Source organism: Trematomus bernacchii, unplaced genomic scaffold (assembly GCF_902827165.1).
Source record: "Trematomus bernacchii unplaced genomic scaffold, fTreBer1.1, whole genome shotgun sequence".
Classification (NCBI taxonomy): Eukaryota; Metazoa; Chordata; class Actinopteri; order Perciformes; family Nototheniidae; genus Trematomus; species Trematomus bernacchii.
Window position 1 is genome coordinate 5243439 of NW_022987567.1, and position 19849 is coordinate 5263287.

The window sequence follows — 19849 nt, forward strand, 5'->3', positions numbered from 1 at the left end:
GGACTAGTTCTTGTAATAAGTCAGTATTCTGTTGTTTTCTCTGTCATGTGCAGAATCCTTGGGCTCAGTCAATTAAATCAGATGCATTTTAATTGTGGTTTAAAAAAAAAAAGGGGGATTCTTTAAAGGTATCAATACTCAATAACAAGTGAAATAGCTTTATAAAGTTATAGTATGGTCATATAAAGTAGAAATTAGTCCTGTTTATTGCGCTTATATTACAATGAGACCCATTATGCCATGCCATCAGCTGATGCTAATGATGTGTAAACTCAAGTCATCTCTTTTTGTTGTTAATTCTGTTGTCTTTCTACATGTTCCTCTTATTCTCTGTTGGTTCCCACTCTGCTATTGTGTGTGACGGCTCATACATTTTTAATGTCTCTGTTTTATGCCTTTGTTCTTGCTTGTTCTTGAGACGGAAGGTTTAGCAGACGCCAGGGAGAACCTTTCCTCCATAACCTGATTGAAGCAAACCTGTGATCCACTTTTCCTATTAGTTGCTATAACCTTATGATATTAGTTCTACACTAAATGACACTGCATAATGCACGCCTAGTTGAACATAATGCAGTTTAATCTGCAATGAATCTAGTTATATCAACAAGGGTAGGCTTAACATTAGTAAGACTTTTAAGACAAAGGCAATACAGTTCAGCACCATCACAAGTAGGGCTGCACGATATTGGAAAAAAACTGACATTGGGATATTTTGTTCCCCTGCGATATATATATTGCGATATGAAAAAATACAGGAATTGAAGAAAAGACCGTTTTTTTTTTGTCCGCAAACCATCCTTTCTTGAACTTTAATGCTATACAATTGGTATTTTTCTAACTATATTTAACTGGATGAAGGATTTTAGTCACGAACGTCTGGATCTTAAGTTATCAGAGCAACAAGCTGAGCTAGCTCGGTTAGCACTGCCCTGGAGAAACACATGAAACTACTTTATTCAGTGTTTTTACCTTTGAATCACCGGGTCCCTTTGCTTTGGAGATTTGATTGTGATTGGTGGTTTGCTGTGCATGCAGAGCCTGCATGTCACTCAAGTACACCTGACATGAGAGCCGCGAGAGTTTTCCTTTTCTAGCAAGCAGCAAAATAATTGTAACATGACGTGTTTGAGTTAATTTGCCTACTTCATATCGCACGTCCTAAAAAAAAAAAAAAAAAAAAACTTCCTGCGATGTGACTGCATGCGCATATCGCGATTATCGTCATGACACGATCTATCGTGCAGCCCTAATCACAAGTGAACAATATAAACTCTGATAGGAGGATTCATTGCTTGGCTCCTGCATATAAGTTAATTGTACCTAATAAAGTGGCAACGGTGTGTACATACATTCTGCCTGTAAAATGTGAAAACAACTACTCTGAACAAAGTGTCGCTTTGCACACTTCTTTATCTTTTTAATGCAGAAAGAAATATACAATCACCTTTTGTTTACAATAATCACACAGAGGACAGATACACATTTTTTGAAACAAACAATAGAAATGTCTTCATTGATGACTATTAAGAGACTAAAGAAAATAAATGGGTCTTTAGACGGGTGCAGTGGGGAAATCTGATCTATTATTCCAGAGTTTTTCCACATTTATCTTGACATTGGGAATGCTAAAAGTCAACATGACTGGACTCATGACTAACTTGGGAAATGCAGCAAATGTGAACGTTTAAATCCCCCAGAGTTGAGATATTTGTTGTTTTATGCTTTAGAGAAAGAGCTCATCACCAGTTATTTGCTTGTTTTACATTAAAAAAAAAAAAAAAGCATTCTGGCGTTTAAAAGCCCCATTTTGGCAAGCGGTGCAGCTTGAAGAGTATGCTTCATGTTTTCCCTGAACATTAAAATATGGATTCGATGATATACCCTGGATGTATTGGCTGAACATAACTCGATATGATTTCTCGTGTTTACATGTACCGGGTTACTTATTACAAAGGATTTGGGGCTTTTTGAACATAGCCCAGAGCCTTTGGAGATTTTAATGGGTAAATGAACAAGCCAAGTATAACCAGGGAACCTTTAGATCCATACACACTAGATCAGAGAACAAACTGTCTGGCCTCACCTCCACCTCTGGACTGGTTTGTCAGAAAACATCATTTCTAGTGTTTTTGGGTCAGCAATACAATCATCCTGTGTTCAATTGTTTTTCTTTAACTCGTACCAGACACTTTTCAGTTTAGTAATATAGTGAGCAGAGGTGGGAAGTAGTGGAGTACAAATACTTCGTTACTGTACTTAAGTACATTTTTCTGGTATCAGTACTTTACTCCACTACTTATTTTTCTGATGACTTTTTACTTTGACTTTTTACATTTCTAACACAAATACCTGAACTTTCTACTTCTTACATTTCTAACACAAATACCTGTACTTTTACTTCTTACATGTTGAACACAAATACCTGTACTTTCTACTTCTTACATTTCCCAAACAGGCTGGTTCCTTTAGTTTGAATGTGTGTTTGGTGGCGTGATCATTATTATTTAGAGTCATTGCGTGCCTATTGATTTGAACACGATCCGTGTATCCATCATTTCCTGGTCTTCTCTAAAGAAGAGGGACCAATGAAAACGTTGTCATGTTGCCGTTGTTCAGCATGGAAACATTCATTAGCTAACAATGACATTATTGTTCTATTAATATAAAGGGAGGTCAGGTACTCTTTAAAACAGCTGCTAGTTATGGGTACTTTTTACTGAAGTACATTTCAAAGCCCTCTTTACTTTTACTTGAGTAAAGAAGTTTAGTCAGTACTTCTACTTTTACCAGAGTATTTTTAAACACGAGTATCTGTACTTCTACTTGAGTAAAGGATGCGTGTACTTTTGCCATCTCTGATAGTGAGCTGTTCGCCGTAATGCTGCATGCAGGAAAGTATCTACACTTTATCGCTGGGTGATCCAAGGAGAACAAACATGTACGAGTGTTACAATTCAATTGTTAGCCGGATGTGACATCGAAGAGGTTTCAGGTCCTCATGAAACCTCTGGTGGTTGTAACACGTGTTTGAAAAATGTCATTTTCATCCCCATTATTTCCCTTGGTGTTCCCTCCCTTCAGTCATAACCAACACTCAGTTGAAATCCATCAGCTATACCCTTCAGCTATGAGCGTGACTTCTACATGGGGGCGGGACATCTACAGCAGTAGGGCTCCATCTGATTGGCCAGATATATAAGATAAGATAAGATAGGACTTTATTTATTCCCCGAAGGAAATTGTTGTGCCAGTTACAAATATACAATAAACACAGCAGCATAATACTAAAACTGTACACTAACAGTTCAGTAAAAAGAGCAATTGGATAGTAACATAGACAGTCAAATAATTAACGTAAAAACGGTACAGTGACGAGGTATATATGATGTGAGATATCAGAGAGTGAATGCATGGCACATTAAATATACTATGATTTATCGCAGTTCGTTAACAGTTTAACCCTCGGGGAGTCATGACTGACCACACCACTCATCACACCACCGGTTGTAGTGTTCCCAGTTTCCTACAAATGAGCACAGATCAATAACGTTGAAGCATCTATCTCGTCTCACCCCCGTCCTTTCAACGTCGGGAGGCTTCATAAAAGACATGACTGATTTATGCTAAATGTGTAAGAGCAACCAAAGAAAGGAAAAACATATCAGAGTACTGTCATGTGCCAAAACGTCCGCACGAATGAAGGAAAGCTCATTGAATTAGGTCTAGAAAACGGTCCTTATAACTTGATTAACTTTTGTCGCGAAAGTCATCATTGTGATGCATTGAATTTGTTAGATTTATTGATTTGTATTGTATTAAAGTCTGCTTTATGTTCATTGGACATTTAAACCAGATTCATTTGAATGAAATCAATTTATTTAGCAAACAAAACAATACAGCTCCCATTAAAGTTTAGCAGCACCTTGTACCATTTGACCATATTCATTATATCCACCATCACTAGTTCTACCTTGTTTAGGCATCCCTCTGTGGACTTTGGACTCTAATCTTCTGTTGTCTTATTGATTATAAACCTGGGATGGTAGAGCTTATGGGAAATGGAGTCTGTTATTCCTGGGTTTTACTTCAGCTGTCTATTTGAACTGGCTGTGCGTGCATATGTAGCTCGGTGAGTGTAGGTTTTGGTTCATAATCTAACTCAAATATGCCTGAAAAATCAGATTTATCATCTCTGTGAACTTGTATTTACTACAGTTCTTTCTATTCTAGACAATTATACAATTCTGCTATTTATAATAGGAATACTATCTAGCCTTGAAGCCAGTTTGACATAATGGCTAAACTGTGGAATATGAATTTCCGGGTTTGTCATGTTATGTTGTTAGGCCTCCTTAGACTTCCATTGGAAATGATCAGAATATCAGCGACTCGTTGTTTTTGAAGTAATCAACTTGCCAATACTGAATAGCCCTTTTTATATAAAAGGTCCTTAAAGTTGCAAAATGCACTTAAAGTCTAATCCAGAGCTAGTTTATAGATAACTGGGAGGGAGGGTTAATGAAAAATGTACTTTTTAAGGGCCCATGGATACGGAAGGTAATCTCATAATTCTGCTAATTTTAAGATTAATGCACCTTCAAACTACTTTCGTAGAAAATACACCCGGCCCCGCCTCCAACACTATCTAGTAATCTTTATATATGTGTGATAACTAAGACCATGTTTGCTTCAGTGTGGTTGGTTGGTGAACAGTGTAACTGGTTCTCATCGTACTATCTGACGTACAGTGAGGTTATTGTGAGCAGATCAGAGCTCCTGGTTAATCACTGTCATCCCTGTAATAAAGCTCAGTGTTATATCTGCTTCCTCTCAGCTGAGTGAATTAGAGTCTTGTGATCCTCATTCTAAAAATACCTCATCTAGCTTTGAGGCAAACAGACCCCAGACTACAACTAAATAGAACCATGTGAAAAGAAATCATGGAAATCAAACGTTTTGAAATTCATTTCTTGATCATGGTCCTGCTCCCCAGATGATAAACCATTTCAACATTTACTACTGGTAAGGCTCTAAGAATATCATGGGGGAGTATTCGTTTGTTTTTCAAGCGTTTATTTTGGGGGTGAAGTATTCCTTTTAATAAATGACCGTTAAACTGAGTACATTTTCTACTGCTTTCCCATACTCTGATATACAGACATACCCTCTCCCCACACACACACACACACACACACACACACACACACACACACACACACACACACACACACACACACACACACACACACACACACACACACACACACACACACACACACACACACTTTACACTTTTCCCAGAATGTCATGTTCTGGGCAGGATGACCCTATGACCACACTTCCATAATTCAACAGTGGCTAGTATAACACACACACACACACACACACACACACACACACACACAGTCTCCTCCCTATCTATTCATTGGCTAGTTTAACCAATCAAACCTCACATTGTTCCTATTAGTATGATTATATGCACACACTCACACAGAATGCCTACATTATGCAGTATGTATGTTAACCTCAGCTAAGCCTCTCTGAGTGTCTCTGTCCGTTAACATCTCCTCCGTCTGTTTCCCACAGGTTTATTGCGGGCATCAATATGACTGATGGGGATTATGACTACCTTATAAAGCTCCTTGCCCTGGGAGACTCCGGCGTGGGGAAGACCACCTTCCTGTACCGATACACAGACAACAAGTTCAACCCAAAGTTCATCACCACAGTCGGCATCGACTTCAGGGAAAAGAGAGTGGTGAGTTCTATCATCTTATATTACTGGGATAGTCTTTACTGAACGCAGGGAAATGTGTATATCTTTCCGGTAGGTTTGAGACGTTTCTGTTTCTAGTTTTTAATCAACTTAAAACAGGAGTATGCGAGATATTCATGCTGGGTTACCATAGTTACTTGTCATTTTCCCAGGCATATTTTTGGCCTGTACTTGAAAGAACAAACACAGGGTCAGGTCAGGTCTGCTGTTTTTCTCCTGAACATCTGCTGAGCTGAGTCACGGTCATTATATTAACTTGTACAGCGACAGACAGTCAGATCGACCTCTAGCCCAGGAAACAGTAACTGGGGGAAGATGGTGGAGTGTTGTGACGTCATGATTGCTGTGGTACAAACACATGGACAAATAAAGTAAATCATCATCAGGGTTGGGAGGGTTACTATAAAAATGCATTCCCTTACAATCACTAGTTACCTGTAAAAGTATCAACATATAATAGTAACCTGATTACTTTCCGTTGCTTTTGGATTACCTGAAAATCAAATGCAATGCACATGAAGACAAGAGAAAATATGTTTTTTATTTAAGTGTATTATGTAAGACAGAACAACGTGACCTTAAAGAACCAAGATATTTAGTATCAAACATTTGTCATCATAAATTAAAGGCTGGACTTAAAGAATAGTATAGTTTACAAATGCCGTTTTACTCTTAATACATCAAATAAAAGCAACACAGTATTTTGGTTTAATAATTAGGTGTACATCACAACATTACACAAATATATATTTAAAATATAGAAGAATGAGAGTAGCTAAATGAAAACATAAAAAGAAAATTCCGGCAGTATGTATACCTACATTTAATATATAGATTTAGATTTTTAAATGTATTTTGACATCCTGTCTAGCCCTTTTCATAATCTTAATTAAAGTGATATACATGGCCATATTGTTAACAATGAGCATCAGACACACAGAACTTTAAAGATATAGCCGGGACATACTGACCCTGTTCATAATAATACAATTGAATTATTTGAATAGCTTATGCACATTAACAGTGAAATGTAAAAGTGTCTTACTGGCACGAGTCCCTTTTTGTGATTCCAAAAAGTAGGAGATGAAATGTTGTAGTGTTTTCTTTCCCGTGCTGCACATTACGTCAGGAGGAATAGCAGTACACAACACTGACATTACAAAGAATAATAAAAGAAAAATGAACAGTATTTTTGACAGATCTAGGCCACATGTTTCAAGACTGTATTCCAAGCGAAGATAGCCCTTTCCTGGCTGGAGCACCCTTTTTTTATGATCATATTTAAACAGATATAGATGTACAGTAGTATTGTCAATCTGAAGCAAAAAAGCAGTGTTGATTCCTTGCTTGAAAAAGCTCTAATGGATGTCATTTCCCCAGCGTAACAACTAGTCAATGTTAGATCAATCTGCTCTAATTGAGATAAATCCAGTCTTTCCACAGCTGCTGTTATCTGTGAAGAAACAAACAGCCACCAGAGGCTTTAACACTCAAAAGATTGACTGTGAATACCACTTTAAACTGTCCCTGAGTGAAAACATTGACTTCTGTAGCTGGGATCTCATCAGGGTGAACACATTGAGATGTCTTAAGTGTGAGTTATTTGAATCAGAGAGTGGGCGAGGCTCGCTTTGGAAAGATGTTTTTTTGACTTTTCTGCCGTCGTTCCTCTGAAATACAGACAACGCTGTTTAAACCCCAGCGCTCCGGATGACTCATAGGATTGATTAGAGTTCCTCACTTGGTCTGTGTGCGTGTTAAGATCACACCTCGTGTCCAGGCGTCAAGAGTCAAACAGAAGCAGACACGTTGGATCACAGCTGTAGCGCCGTGATGTCAGAGGCTCCTCCTCAGGGTCTCTGTGGAGCCTGAAGCTGAATGCTAAATGTGGAACAGTTTTTTTTTTTTCAAATGGAAAGGAATGGAGATGAATTAAGAAGGTTTGACATTCAGGCTCTGCATTTAACTATACTTTTTACATAGCTCAGTTGAATTCTTTTTTTCTTTGTATTATATATTTATTTCAACAAGGACCATGCATACAAATACATTAATCTCAGAAAAGAGAAGAGATGAATTATGCCAGATTTGAGCTAATGGCTCATTTCCATCTGCAGTCCGTGATTGTGGTCAATTTGGACATTATAGAGGTTGTTATGTTTCGCTGCTAAGGAGAGCTTACCATTGCTAAGGAGGATCAAGGGACTATGTGTAGTCATATCAATCCGCAGAGAAAAGTCTGGTTATTGAATGTCAGCTGTGAACAACATATAGTTAGTTTTCTCCATCAGTAAGCACGTGGAATACTTTTTGAATATTCGTTTTTTTATATTTGTGGAGAGCACAACACTTTGGATTCATGATGGCTAAACTGTACCATGTTAAGAAAGAAAAATGACCGCAAGAGAAGGAAAGAAGTTAGAACGATAGAGAAATCAACAGCAGAAAACACACAGGAAGTAAACAGTAAAGGGAACAGCAGAAGACAGACAGGAAATATCTCTAACAAGAACACTGTATGGGCTCTGGCTGTGTTTAAAAAACTGGTTAATAGGAAAAAGACATTTGGACAGTTACAGTAAACCTCGATCAGTGCTTCCGCCATTTTAATTCGCGTTGCTGTTGCCGCAGTTCCAGCGGATGCAATACGATCAATTCATACAAAAAAAGTCATTTAAAATCCATGCTGTGAGTCAAATCGTTGGTTTAGTATCCCTCACATAGTGTGTAGTTATACATTACCTGGAACCAGTCGACAACCTACTTGATTGGGGACTTTTTTCCTTAGACGTGAATGTGCAGATGTGGCATTAGTGCCCGAACTTGGCATCGTAATCCAGCAATCCTTAGATTCAATAACAAACATGTCTCCCTTTTGAGGAATCGCTTTTGTCAGATGTACGTCAACAATTTCAAGTTGAAAGTCACCTGGAAAACTGAACTAAAAGCACTTTACTTTTTTTACTTTTTTTAAGTATGATCCGTATCAACACAGCTTTCAAAGAGAGTGTCTCATCTGTGAGAATGAGAGGTGTGAATGACGCCCGAGGCTTCATGCTGAGACACCGAAACAACAACCAGCTGCAGCACACGAGAGTTCATCATTACAGTCAGAATAAATCACCGTTAGTCAGACATGCTGAGAAATCAAATAACGAAGCAGTGGAGTTTGTTAAAGCCCCTAGAGCTATGAGATACACCATTTATTTAGTTTTCTTTGCCACCATCTTGAATGTAAGAGGGCTAGGACAGAGAGATTGCTCTGTTTTCTGTTTGGGATTACCAGGAGAGTCTTTTTTCTAGTGATATATGTTGTTGGTGTTGCCTGCAACCCAAAGGCATTGAAAGTTGTAGCTGCCATTTCAATGTTTAACACAGTTCCTATCACTTTATTTCTTCAACAATGCGCCCGTATATCTGGTCCTACTGGTTCAAACTAATGCCTGCAATAGATCCTACCTTCCCAAGTGTTCAAACATTTTCTCTATATACATTATTTTGTTAATTGTATCTGATAAATGTAACTAAACTAGTTTTGTTTATGACCCCTCAGGTGTACACAGCGGCCAATCCCAATGCGACGACAACAGGGAAAACCTTCAAGGTTCACCTTCAGCTATGGGACACAGCTGGGCAGGAGAGGTGGGTTGATTGTCTTTCCTTACATCATGCCAATTACAGTTTTTGCACACAATTATCTATATTCACACTTTTCAACAACTTGTTCACAGTGGTGTTTACCAACGTAGCAACAGATATATATATATATAGCATTGATAGTCAACCATGTCTATGCTGTCTTTTCTTGCAATACACATGGTAAATAATCTTCTTCTAAAAAGAATAGATATTTCCAGAGCTCTCTGTGTCCAAGAGGGACATCTAATCATGTGCCCAATGGTTTAATGAAGGATACAATAACCCATTGGGTTACGATTCCTTTTTTTCCTCAGTTTCGTAGCAGTAATATTGTGTAATGTTGGCCACTAGAGCAACTCCATAGACCCCCATGATAACCCAAATGACCTTACAGCAGAAATAAACATGTTTACAGCCTTATACAAAAAAACGGTTTGGTCTCTGAGGGTAATTTCCCCAATATTTACTAGGAGAGAAACACTAACTATGGTTCCATCTACAACAATGCAAGATGTGTTAACCTATTGACGAGCAAATCGTATCATCAAATCACAGAGATGGTAGCTGTAATGCTTAACTTTGATTGACTTAAAGAAGCCCTATAATATTTTAGGGGGGTTTTAATTTCCTGTAGTGTGTTTATATAGTTCTTTGTGCATGTAAATGGCCTGCTGTAGAGGGAACTTTGGGAGACATGAAAGCATGTAAATGTTACATGTGACAGTACAGCCCCTAAATATATGAACCTGAAAATTAGCGTGATATGTCTTTCTTAATGCAAATGTACAAAGGGTAGATATTGGGTGCGTCTGGGTGTGACACCACCAGCGATAATAACTAATATGTAAATATGGCTTACTACTGAGCAAATATTTGATTCGCAAACAATCAGGATCAAGCAGCCGACATCAGGGCGGTTCCAGTCTGACAAACTGGTCACAAAGGGTGAATAATGACTGGGTGCTCCATCAAAAGATCCGTTTATGAAAATAAGAATTTGTTCTCTGAAGAAATAAAGTTAGGATTATGTAACTGACAGTGAGTCATCCTGCAATGAGTCATCAGGCCTTTATAAACAGATTAAACAAATCGAGGCCAGTGGCAATTAAAGACCATATGTCAATCATGTGTGCGGGAGTGTGTGCATGCAAGGAGGCACACAAACAATGATAGTGATCTGTTGAAACATTCAGTGTGATGATACAGGCTCGAATTTCAGCGATGAGATTTATTATCTTTGTCAAAACTGGATCTGCTTTTACTGAGATGTTGCATTGAAGTGAAGGGCACCTAGCCCAAAATAACATACATACAACAAAACTCTATTCTCAATAACGTTTCCAGGGAAAGATTTTTCTCCCCGAATATGTTTTTGATGTGTCATAAATGTGTTTCTTAAAAGGGCCCAATCATGCTTTTTTTTAAACATTTCCTGTAGTGTGCTATATATGTTTTTGAGGCTTGAGTCCAAAAGTGTTTGGGAGTTTCTCCTTAGCAGTTGACCAATCACAAAAGAGCTGGCCAGCTAACCAATCAGAGCAGACTGGGCTCTGGTTTCAGACAGAGGGTGAAAAGAGGTGCTGCAGTATGAGAAAAATAGAGCTTTTTGAACATTAACGCATGGAGACATGTCCCAGTAGAGACACTACATACTAATATGAGCCCCATATTAGCATCATATGTGAATATGGCAGTTTTAGATAAATGTTGTAGTCTCTTCACACAGTCACATTTGTCTGAGTTTGCCTATAGCATTGTTGGAGAAACTGCACCTTTTAGGCATTTCAGCTCAAATCTTAGCTGCCATGTCCTTTGTTTGATTTGCTGTACGTCTCTTACAGATTCCGCAGCCTGACGACGGCGTTCTTCAGGGACGCCATGGGCTTCCTGCTGATGTTTGATCTCACCAGCCAGCAGAGTTTCCTCAATGTCAGAAACTGGATGAGTATGTGTCTCATATTGTCTTTACGTGTAACAAAATCAATTTCCGTTCTAGCTTCAACATTACTCTTTCGTGCCACTAGAGGTCCAAATTCCACAGGGGTCAGAAAAGTTTTTGTTATATTTGGACATGAATGAAACGTATGAAAATAAGGATACAATAGACCAGTGTTGTTTTATGTTGTTGTATATTTGTATTGTTTCCAGGCCAGCTACAGGCCAATGCGTACTGTGAGAATCCAGATATCGTGTTGATAGGAAACAAGGCGGACCTGGCGGACCAGCGGGAGGTTCAGGAGAAACAGGCCAAGGAGCTGGCTGATAAATACGGGTACGTTAGTTTGTTAGTTTTCAGTATTTGTTGCAGGAGTTTTATTTGGAGCTATGATTACTAGAGTATTAAAGGTCACCTATTATGCAAAATCCACTTCTTCATGTCTTTTCTACATCAACATGTGTCCCCTCTGTGTAAAAAGATTCTGAAAGTTTCAGGAACAAAGATTCTCTCTCTTTTTGTCCTGATCCATTTATATAAAAACCTGTCTGAAAATGAGCTGATCAGATTTTGGCCACTTTGTCATAACGATGTTCTGGCTTGTGTAACCATTAGCCAATCAGCAACCAAGGTAACCCCCCCCCCCCCACCTTATCACCTGAATCTCCTCCGAGAGCACCATTGTGTTCTTTTTAACCAAATATCTCTCAGAGGGGCGTGGGGAGGGGCTCCTTATTTTCATCTAAAGTCACAGACAGAGAATAAACTGCACAAAATGTTTCTCAACTTAGTGAACAGCCTACAGGATAGATGGAGCCCACTGCCCCTTCCATGTTCACTCGACTCTCCATCACCTCTTTATCGTCCGCCTGTGGTTAGAATCACATTCAGTCATTACCTGTCAGCCACCCTGTGATGTAGCTCCTGAGCTAAGTGCTTAATAATTGTATCCATATATTATTTTAAAGTCTCAGGTCGCCAGCGTCTGCCAGTGTTTTTCCCCAAACTTGGCCTAAATCATGAAGGAGTCTTTGCGTTGGCTGTTTTTGCCTTTTTTAAATTGAATAATTTATGAAAAACTAACTCTTAGATTTGATATAGAGATAATATTATTTTTTGTTTTATGTATATTTTATGCTTGTCTGCATCAACAAATAAGTAGTTAAGCCACTACAAAATATACACAGTCCTCATGTGATGCATCTCTTACTACAAAGGAATTGACCCTTCATTTTATTTTATTATATTATTTTATACTTTATAATATTTGATTTTACTGTGATGCAGATTAACAGTGTCACACTTACTGTAAACAGGCAAGTCAAATTTCTTTCTTTTTGGTCATTTCATCAAACAATTACTTTGTTGCAAACATACAGGCATGAAAAAATGGTTAATCCGGGGTTAATATTAGGATGTTTATGGGTTTGTACGAAGATAAAGGTGAACTGTGAGCAATATCTCAACAAATGACTTCCTGCTAGTTAAACATCTTTTCCTGTGTAACTCCAACCAGCCAAGATCTTATGTTGCCTGGCAACAAAACTATCTTCAAGGAAGTCATATGTGTTCAACTCTGGGGCGCAGTGGGAAAGTGTTCAGGGGCTAAATCAGTCAAATCAAACGGTCTAACTCAGGGGTGTCAAACTCAAGGCCCGGGGGCCAAATCCGGCCCGTGACTTCATTGTATGTGGCCCCACAAGAGCTTGCAAAGAATAATACGTTTATAATACCTGTTACATGCCGATTTACAGAAGCACGTTGCCCATAAACTACATGTCCCACAATGCATCTCAAATTTGACTTTTTTTCTCAGAATTTGACTTTTTTTCTTCTAAATATTCCTTTTTTCTTAGAATTGTTTTTGTAAATGTTACTTTTTTTTTCAAAATGTTACTTTTTTTTCTCAAAATTTCACTTAAAAAAAAAAAAAAAAATCACTTATTTTGATCAAATTTTCAAAAATAAATAAATCACTTATTTTTTTCAAATTTCACTTATTTTTTAGGATTTTGACTTTTTTTCCAGAATTTTCTTTTTAAATCATTTTGTGACATTCTCACTGAAGAGACTTGCAATTTTTTTCCCTAGACTTCTGCTTTCAGACGTAGTTAATTATGAAGTTATTACCCTATCAGATAATAATCCAATGCAGAGGAAAATAATGTAATATAATACATTATTTTATATATATTAAATATTTATATATGTATTTTTATATAGTCTTAAAGTTACAACCGGCCCTTTTGAGTGCAGCCATAATGCTGATGTGGCCCGCGATGAAATTGAGTTTGACTCCCCTGGTCTAATTTTCTGAGCAGATCCGAATATCAGGATACGCACATTTCTTCTCACTTGTACTTAGCAAAACTTATATAGCTTTTACATCGCAATAACTTTCCCTTATCCCTATAACTGTTTCTGACATCTGTTTTTTGTGGTACATAGTATATTGTAATAGGGAAAGGCCTAAGGGCAGAAGATAAGAGGAGTAAGATTTTAAATAACATTTTGGGAATAATGTGAAACTCTCAGTATATGCCCACTTTTTTTCCAAATTGGTATTAAACTTTTATTTCCAGAAAAAATGTAATATCTTCCTCTATCCATTTCCCCCCCCCTGATGTCTGGGACCAATACTAAAGGTTTCCACTTCATTTTCACTTTATTCTCAGGGACAATTCATCAGCATGACATTTCAAGTCTCTACAAGATGATTTTAATAGAAATTACATATAATAAATCTGATGAAATTAATTGGAAAATTGTTCCTAAAGTACTTTTTGTCGCCCACAGGATCCCGTACTTTGAGACGAGTGCAGCCACAGGGGCGGAGGTGGACAAGGCGGTGATAACGCTGTTGGACCTAGTCATGAAGAGGATGGAGCAGTGTGTCGACAAACCACCCGCCGATCCAGCCAATGGGAACGGAGCCACGAAGCTCAGCGATGAGCAGCCCAACGAGAAGAAATGTGCATGCTAGATGAAGAAGGAAACGACCATTCAGCGCTCTTCTGTCGTCCGTCCTTTCTACTCACCACATCTGTCCTTCTTTTACCTTCTCCTTCAGTCATCTTTGCATGTTTCTACCTCTTTTACACTTTCTAAAACTAACCTTTAACCATATTCTGCTTCTCTTTTCTTTATCTTCCTTCTTTCTCCTCCCATACTGTTTGGCACTGTGGCAATGACACAACCCTGTCCCCCCCTAGTGGCTATTCAAGGAAACACAGTCTTAGTCTGAGGAAATGAAAACAGGAGGGGATCGTTTCATCACTGTCAGACACATAATGTGCCTCATTTACAGTAAAACATGGGAATTAAGCTCTGCCAGCTCCCAATTGCTCTGCTCCCAAGTGGTTTGAATAATTTAAATTGATCTCTAAAGGCAAAAAGGAGATGTTTACAACTTCAATTTGAACCTTTGATGCTACAACAGTACATCACTTTGTAACAGAGGTAAGATGTTACATGTTTAGGCTATCACTTGATGACAGCAGGCATGAAGAGCTTGACATCAGGCTGTGTGTCTGTGTAAATTAACTTATGATCCTCTCCTGAAACCTTTCCTCCTGGACCAGGGAGGGCAAATGTGTGTCCCCCCCTCCTCCCCTGTTTCAAACATTGTTCATGCAATGCTGTACCTGTATGAGAGCCATGAATGGACATTTTTCAGTGTTTCAAGCATATTGGTCTGGTTCACGAATGCAAAACGTTGTTCCTAAAAATGTAGCCACACAGTTTTTAACACAGTTGGCTACAGCGTCATGGTGGAGCTCTTTGACCCTGTGTTGGAGAGGCTGTTTCTGTTAGCCTTTACACAATAGCTCAAATGACATGTAATGACAGCTGAATCTACAATGACCCTGCAGATAAATATCGGCAGTATATTGAACTATATTAGCATTTTTCACAACTAAACTGTGTCATATTTTTATCACATAAAAGAAATACTTGTGTTGCCACTAAATAAAAAAGAGTTACCTTGGAACAGGTGTTGCTATGAGCTAACCGCTACATTTCCTCCTGTTTGCACATCTGATTAGCAGCTTGTGTAGCTAGATAGCCACAAACTAGCTAACGTAGGGTATCAGTGCTCAGTAGTGATAGCAGTGGCTACAAACGGTATGCTAATATTAACAAAAGCAGGCTAGGTGTGGAGTGAAGAGTGTTTTTAGTAACTCATTTGGAAACATTTCGAGAAATGCATAGCCCACTTCTCGCTGTACCATTAAAATCGTGCTATCAAGACTAGCTTGCTAGCTAGGTTGTTGTGGCCGTTGAGTTGCTGCTTTTAGCTATTCTTGCTTTTCTTTGTCACTTTCTTACATGACTGCCATATGATCAATTAGAAAAAGAATTGTCTAAATACGTTTACATTGCATTGATGACCTTTATTTCTTTGTCCCCATGATTATTTCCCAGCCTTAATTCAAACTGTACGGAACAGCGGCTAAAGCTAGCTTGTTAGCTAGCATTTTGATCGCGCCTTTCTTTTGCAGTTTACTCTTTATTTTGTCTTCAGATTAGTGTCAGACATGGCTGATTATGATTTGTATAGTATACCATCCGTACGGTACAATACATATGGGTACAGCAAAGCAATGGGAAGTGGACAAAAAAACATATATATTATTAATAGGGTATCCTATACAGTACCTGGATAGGCATATTGTTCCAAACTGATCTACTGCCTTGGCTTTTAAAGCTTTATTTCACTGTAGTGGAGCAGACTTTAATCGTTGTAGGAGTTTGTGATAATTCAGCACCTAACATCAGTTGCTCTGGGTATGCTAGGTCACCCTATTGCTATCACTAAAATGTAATAAACATGTTATGTCAATTAGTATGAATTCATCTTAAATAAATGTAATGGATTTATGAGTGCAGAGCATGATTATCTATTTCAGATTATTATGGAAGTCAGGTGACTTCTGCTTTTCAGGGCAGCTGATTTTCCATCTCTTTATAACGACAAAGTGAAATATTGCTTTAAGGCTCCATACACGACCAATATTGTTGGAATATAAAGTGACCAATTATTTATATTAAAATAAATGTAAAGCATAGATTATTATTTCAGTTGTCATATTTTTGTGATGTCCTTCACATCTCACACATATCCTTTCTTTTTTTATTCCATTCATTTGTTTTTCTTTTCATTCCTATATTGCTCTGAATCTCTGTTTTCAATGACCCCACAAATTACTTAACAAAATGCTTCTCTTATATGAAGAAAATACACTTTTAAACTCTTGAGATGTACAGTGGAAATAGTTTTTCACCACTTGAAGTTACTGTGGACCAACTTTCTGTTGTGTATTGTGCATGGTTAACACTAAATTGTTTCCTTTTTTCATTGCATACCTGACCATAGAACAGTTGCTTTGAAGAAAAACGTAAGAACTCACATTCATATAGAAACTCAACTAAAAACGCTGCATTCAAGCCCTTTAAATTTAAAGTGGACCTATCATGCTATATTTGAATAATATAGTGTAGGACCATACCTATATAAGGCATATTTATACTTTTTTTTTTTTTCAAAATACCAAACAGATCATGCATTTTAGCCATGCCTCATTTCGCTCAATTTGAAAAATGTTAGTCTGTTTTTGCAAGGGTTGATTCTGTGAGCAACAGCACCATCTAGAGGCCTGGCATATGTACTACAGCGTCTCCAGCGCTTTCGAACGGCAATGGCCGTGTCTGTCTCCTCCTGATTGGTGGAGTTGGCCCAATAGCCGTAGCGCCACTGTCCTGACGTCAGGACAGTGTTCAAATCTGGATCAGTTTTTATCAGATCCGTTGCAGCCCCTTTTTTAGAGATTTGGGTATGGAGGAAAATAGAGAGGGTTGTGTTTTCTGACACTTGGTGAGTTCCCTGGAACACCGGGGACACATATTCATGTATAAAAGACGTACAAAAGTGCATTTTGCATGATAGGTCCCCTTTAAATGAACACAAATCAAATCTGTTTCATTATAATGTCACATCTCTGCTTTGGGTCCAAGATGATTTATTTTGTTTTAAGTCCAGCTCAATGGTTTTCCTCATCATGTTACACCTTGATCTGCCTTACAGTACTTCATGAAAAATCTTGACCCAAGTTGAGGTGCACCAGAAACATGGGAAATACTATTTTTGCTTGCCACCTGCTGCCGGATAAATCCTTGTTCTTCAATGAGCCAAGTTTTATATAGCAGTCCCAACTAAGAAAAGTATTACAGCATGTCGGTAAAGGTTGGTTTAAAGTCAATTGAAACCAGGGGCTGCCAATCGGGTTAGCAGTAGGTAAAATGTAAATGTGACTTATTAATGGCAAAACACTTCTATGGTCGTTTTAAACAGTATAAACGTTTAGTTTCAACAAGTTTTGTATCAGTATTATCTTTAGTATCGTGCCTAATGGATACATAACAAATCGAATTAAAAGGTAAAGCGTCAAAGCCCTTTGGCTTCACTTCATTGTCACCTATATTTAATCTACCAGTGTGCCAAATTAAAAAGAAAAGAAACGCCACAAACAAGTGTTTTTTTTACCAAACAACATTCTGCTGTGCACTTAGAGAAAAACTGCCTTCACAAGTAGAACATGTGTTTTTTATTTGGTGTATTGATCTCTTTTCAGTTTAAAACCTCACAAAGTTACCTGACAACAGCTGATCTCAGTGCCATATCAAAAACCTAATAGTGTTGCATTTTAGTTTATCAAAATATGAATTTGCTGGCTTGCATTGTATTCTCTCTAAGTTACACACAGCATAATTGATTTCCCTAGAAAATACATCTATAGAGAAGGGTTTCTTGTTTTCGCTGATCAGCTGCTTAATTTATTTGTGGTAAAATATGTAGATTCCACCTTTTAATATTTAGTCATGTAATCATAGTGTACAGGTAACATGTTTCTTAACACTTACAGAAGCAGCTATGTGAAGTCCTCTCAATACAAGTACATTTTTATCAAGTTAGTTCAACAGTCATTTAGCAGGTGGTATTACAGGAGAATTGTATTTTCTCGATCATAAAGAAAGTTAAGGCTGCAGCAATTAATAGTGAATTGTTTGAACACTGACCTTATATCACTGTAAACCAGTTTTTAAAGTTGCATTTAATTTCATTGCAGCGTTGAGTTCTTCTGAGGAATACAGTTCCAGTGTCGCTCTCCTTTTAGCTCAGTTTGGGTCTCCACCAACTCTCCACTGTGCCGTTAAAACTAGAGGCTAAAAGCTCATGCTGCATAATTCTCACTGGGGTCGTGTTTCTATCAAACAGTCCATTGTTACATGAAAAATGGCTGAATAGTGCAACGTTGAAAAGTATTATACATATATTTTAAAGGCGTGTACAGACCGAATGCGGTAGACTATTTGGCGAGGCACAATTACATAAGTGAATGCTAAGGTACAAATATATGGAAAATGTGCAGTACAACGTTTATTCTCGCCTGCAGAGGTAGAAATGATTAACTTACGAGAAATATATGCGTGAGGATGTTTCTAGAAAGCCTATGAGAGTTGAGATTTTCCTGATTGCTGAATCGGAAGTGCAGGACGAACTTATTGTCACCTGTTTTCCTGAGCTAAACCCAGACATATCAATTATTATCGGTGTACCTACTGCAGAACTTCCTCTAGGCTGTAGTTATTTCAGTCATGGGTGATGCCAAAACAAAATGTTGCAAGTTATATGGTAACCATGGAGGAAAGGAGTAGGCTACCTGTTTAGGGATTATAGGGGGAATATTTGTGAATCGCGGCCATATTAATGCAATTAACACAAGGGGAGAAAGTCGGTCCGAACTCACTTTAAAGGTCCCATGTCATGGCCATTTCTACTGATCATAATTCCATTGTTGAGGTATACTAAAATAGATTTACATTGTGCAACTTTCCAAAATCACATTGGTTTCTCATACAGCATCTCTGTATAGTATGTGTATTCACTCTGTCCTAAACGGCTTGTTGGAGCTCCTGCCCCCCCCCTCCCTATGAGCCCAGTGGCCGTCTGCGAGACAGCAAGACACAGCGAAACCCAGCCCGAAACCAGCCCGAACATACACACACACCCGCAGCCTGGCTGGGAGTTTGTGCTCACACACCGACTCACAGCCTCGCCGCGTCCTGCCGTCTCAGGGAGGAGAAAAGATTGAGCGTGTGTGTGTGTGTGTGAGGTACGTAACGGCTCCGCGGACGTGACGTAACGGCTTCACGGATGGGTCCATTTGGGTATGGGCACGTCACCATACCCATGAAGAAAACAATGGAAAAAGAGAAATCTCCAACGAGGCGTTCTGGGGCAGCATAGACAGGTCTTTTCTGTGTTAGAGTTTTACTCGCTACAGGGTGTACTTTGAGGGTTTGTGACTTTGCAGACCGTTTGCATGCAGAAAAACCTTCATAACACACAAGGGGACGGGTAATAACCGGAAAAGCATGACATGGGACCTTTAAGGTTGCCAAGTGTTGATTTAATTCAAGCCACTAATCTGGTGTGT

The 19849-nt window shown here is 38.4% G+C and overlaps 1 protein-coding gene across 3 annotated transcripts in view; it reads left to right on the forward strand.

Annotated features, from left to right (window-relative positions):
- The window catches only part of rab27b (RAB27B, member RAS oncogene family), a 56185-nt gene extending 39762 nt beyond the window's left edge, over positions 1–16423 (forward strand). For all 3 annotated transcript variants that reach the window (XM_034125804.1, XM_034125805.1, XM_034125807.1), the window contains exons 2-6: positions 5587–5758; positions 9330–9418; positions 11257–11360; positions 11564–11687; positions 14148–16423. In XM_034125804.1, the coding sequence (XP_033981695.1) occupies positions 5606–5758; positions 9330–9418; positions 11257–11360; positions 11564–11687; positions 14148–14334 (657 nt within the window). In that variant the 5' untranslated portion in view covers positions 5587–5605 and the 3' untranslated portion in view covers positions 14335–16423. The remainder of the gene's footprint in view (positions 1–5586; positions 5759–9329; positions 9419–11256; positions 11361–11563; positions 11688–14147) is intronic.
- The last annotated feature ends 3426 nt before the right edge of the window (positions 16424–19849 follow it).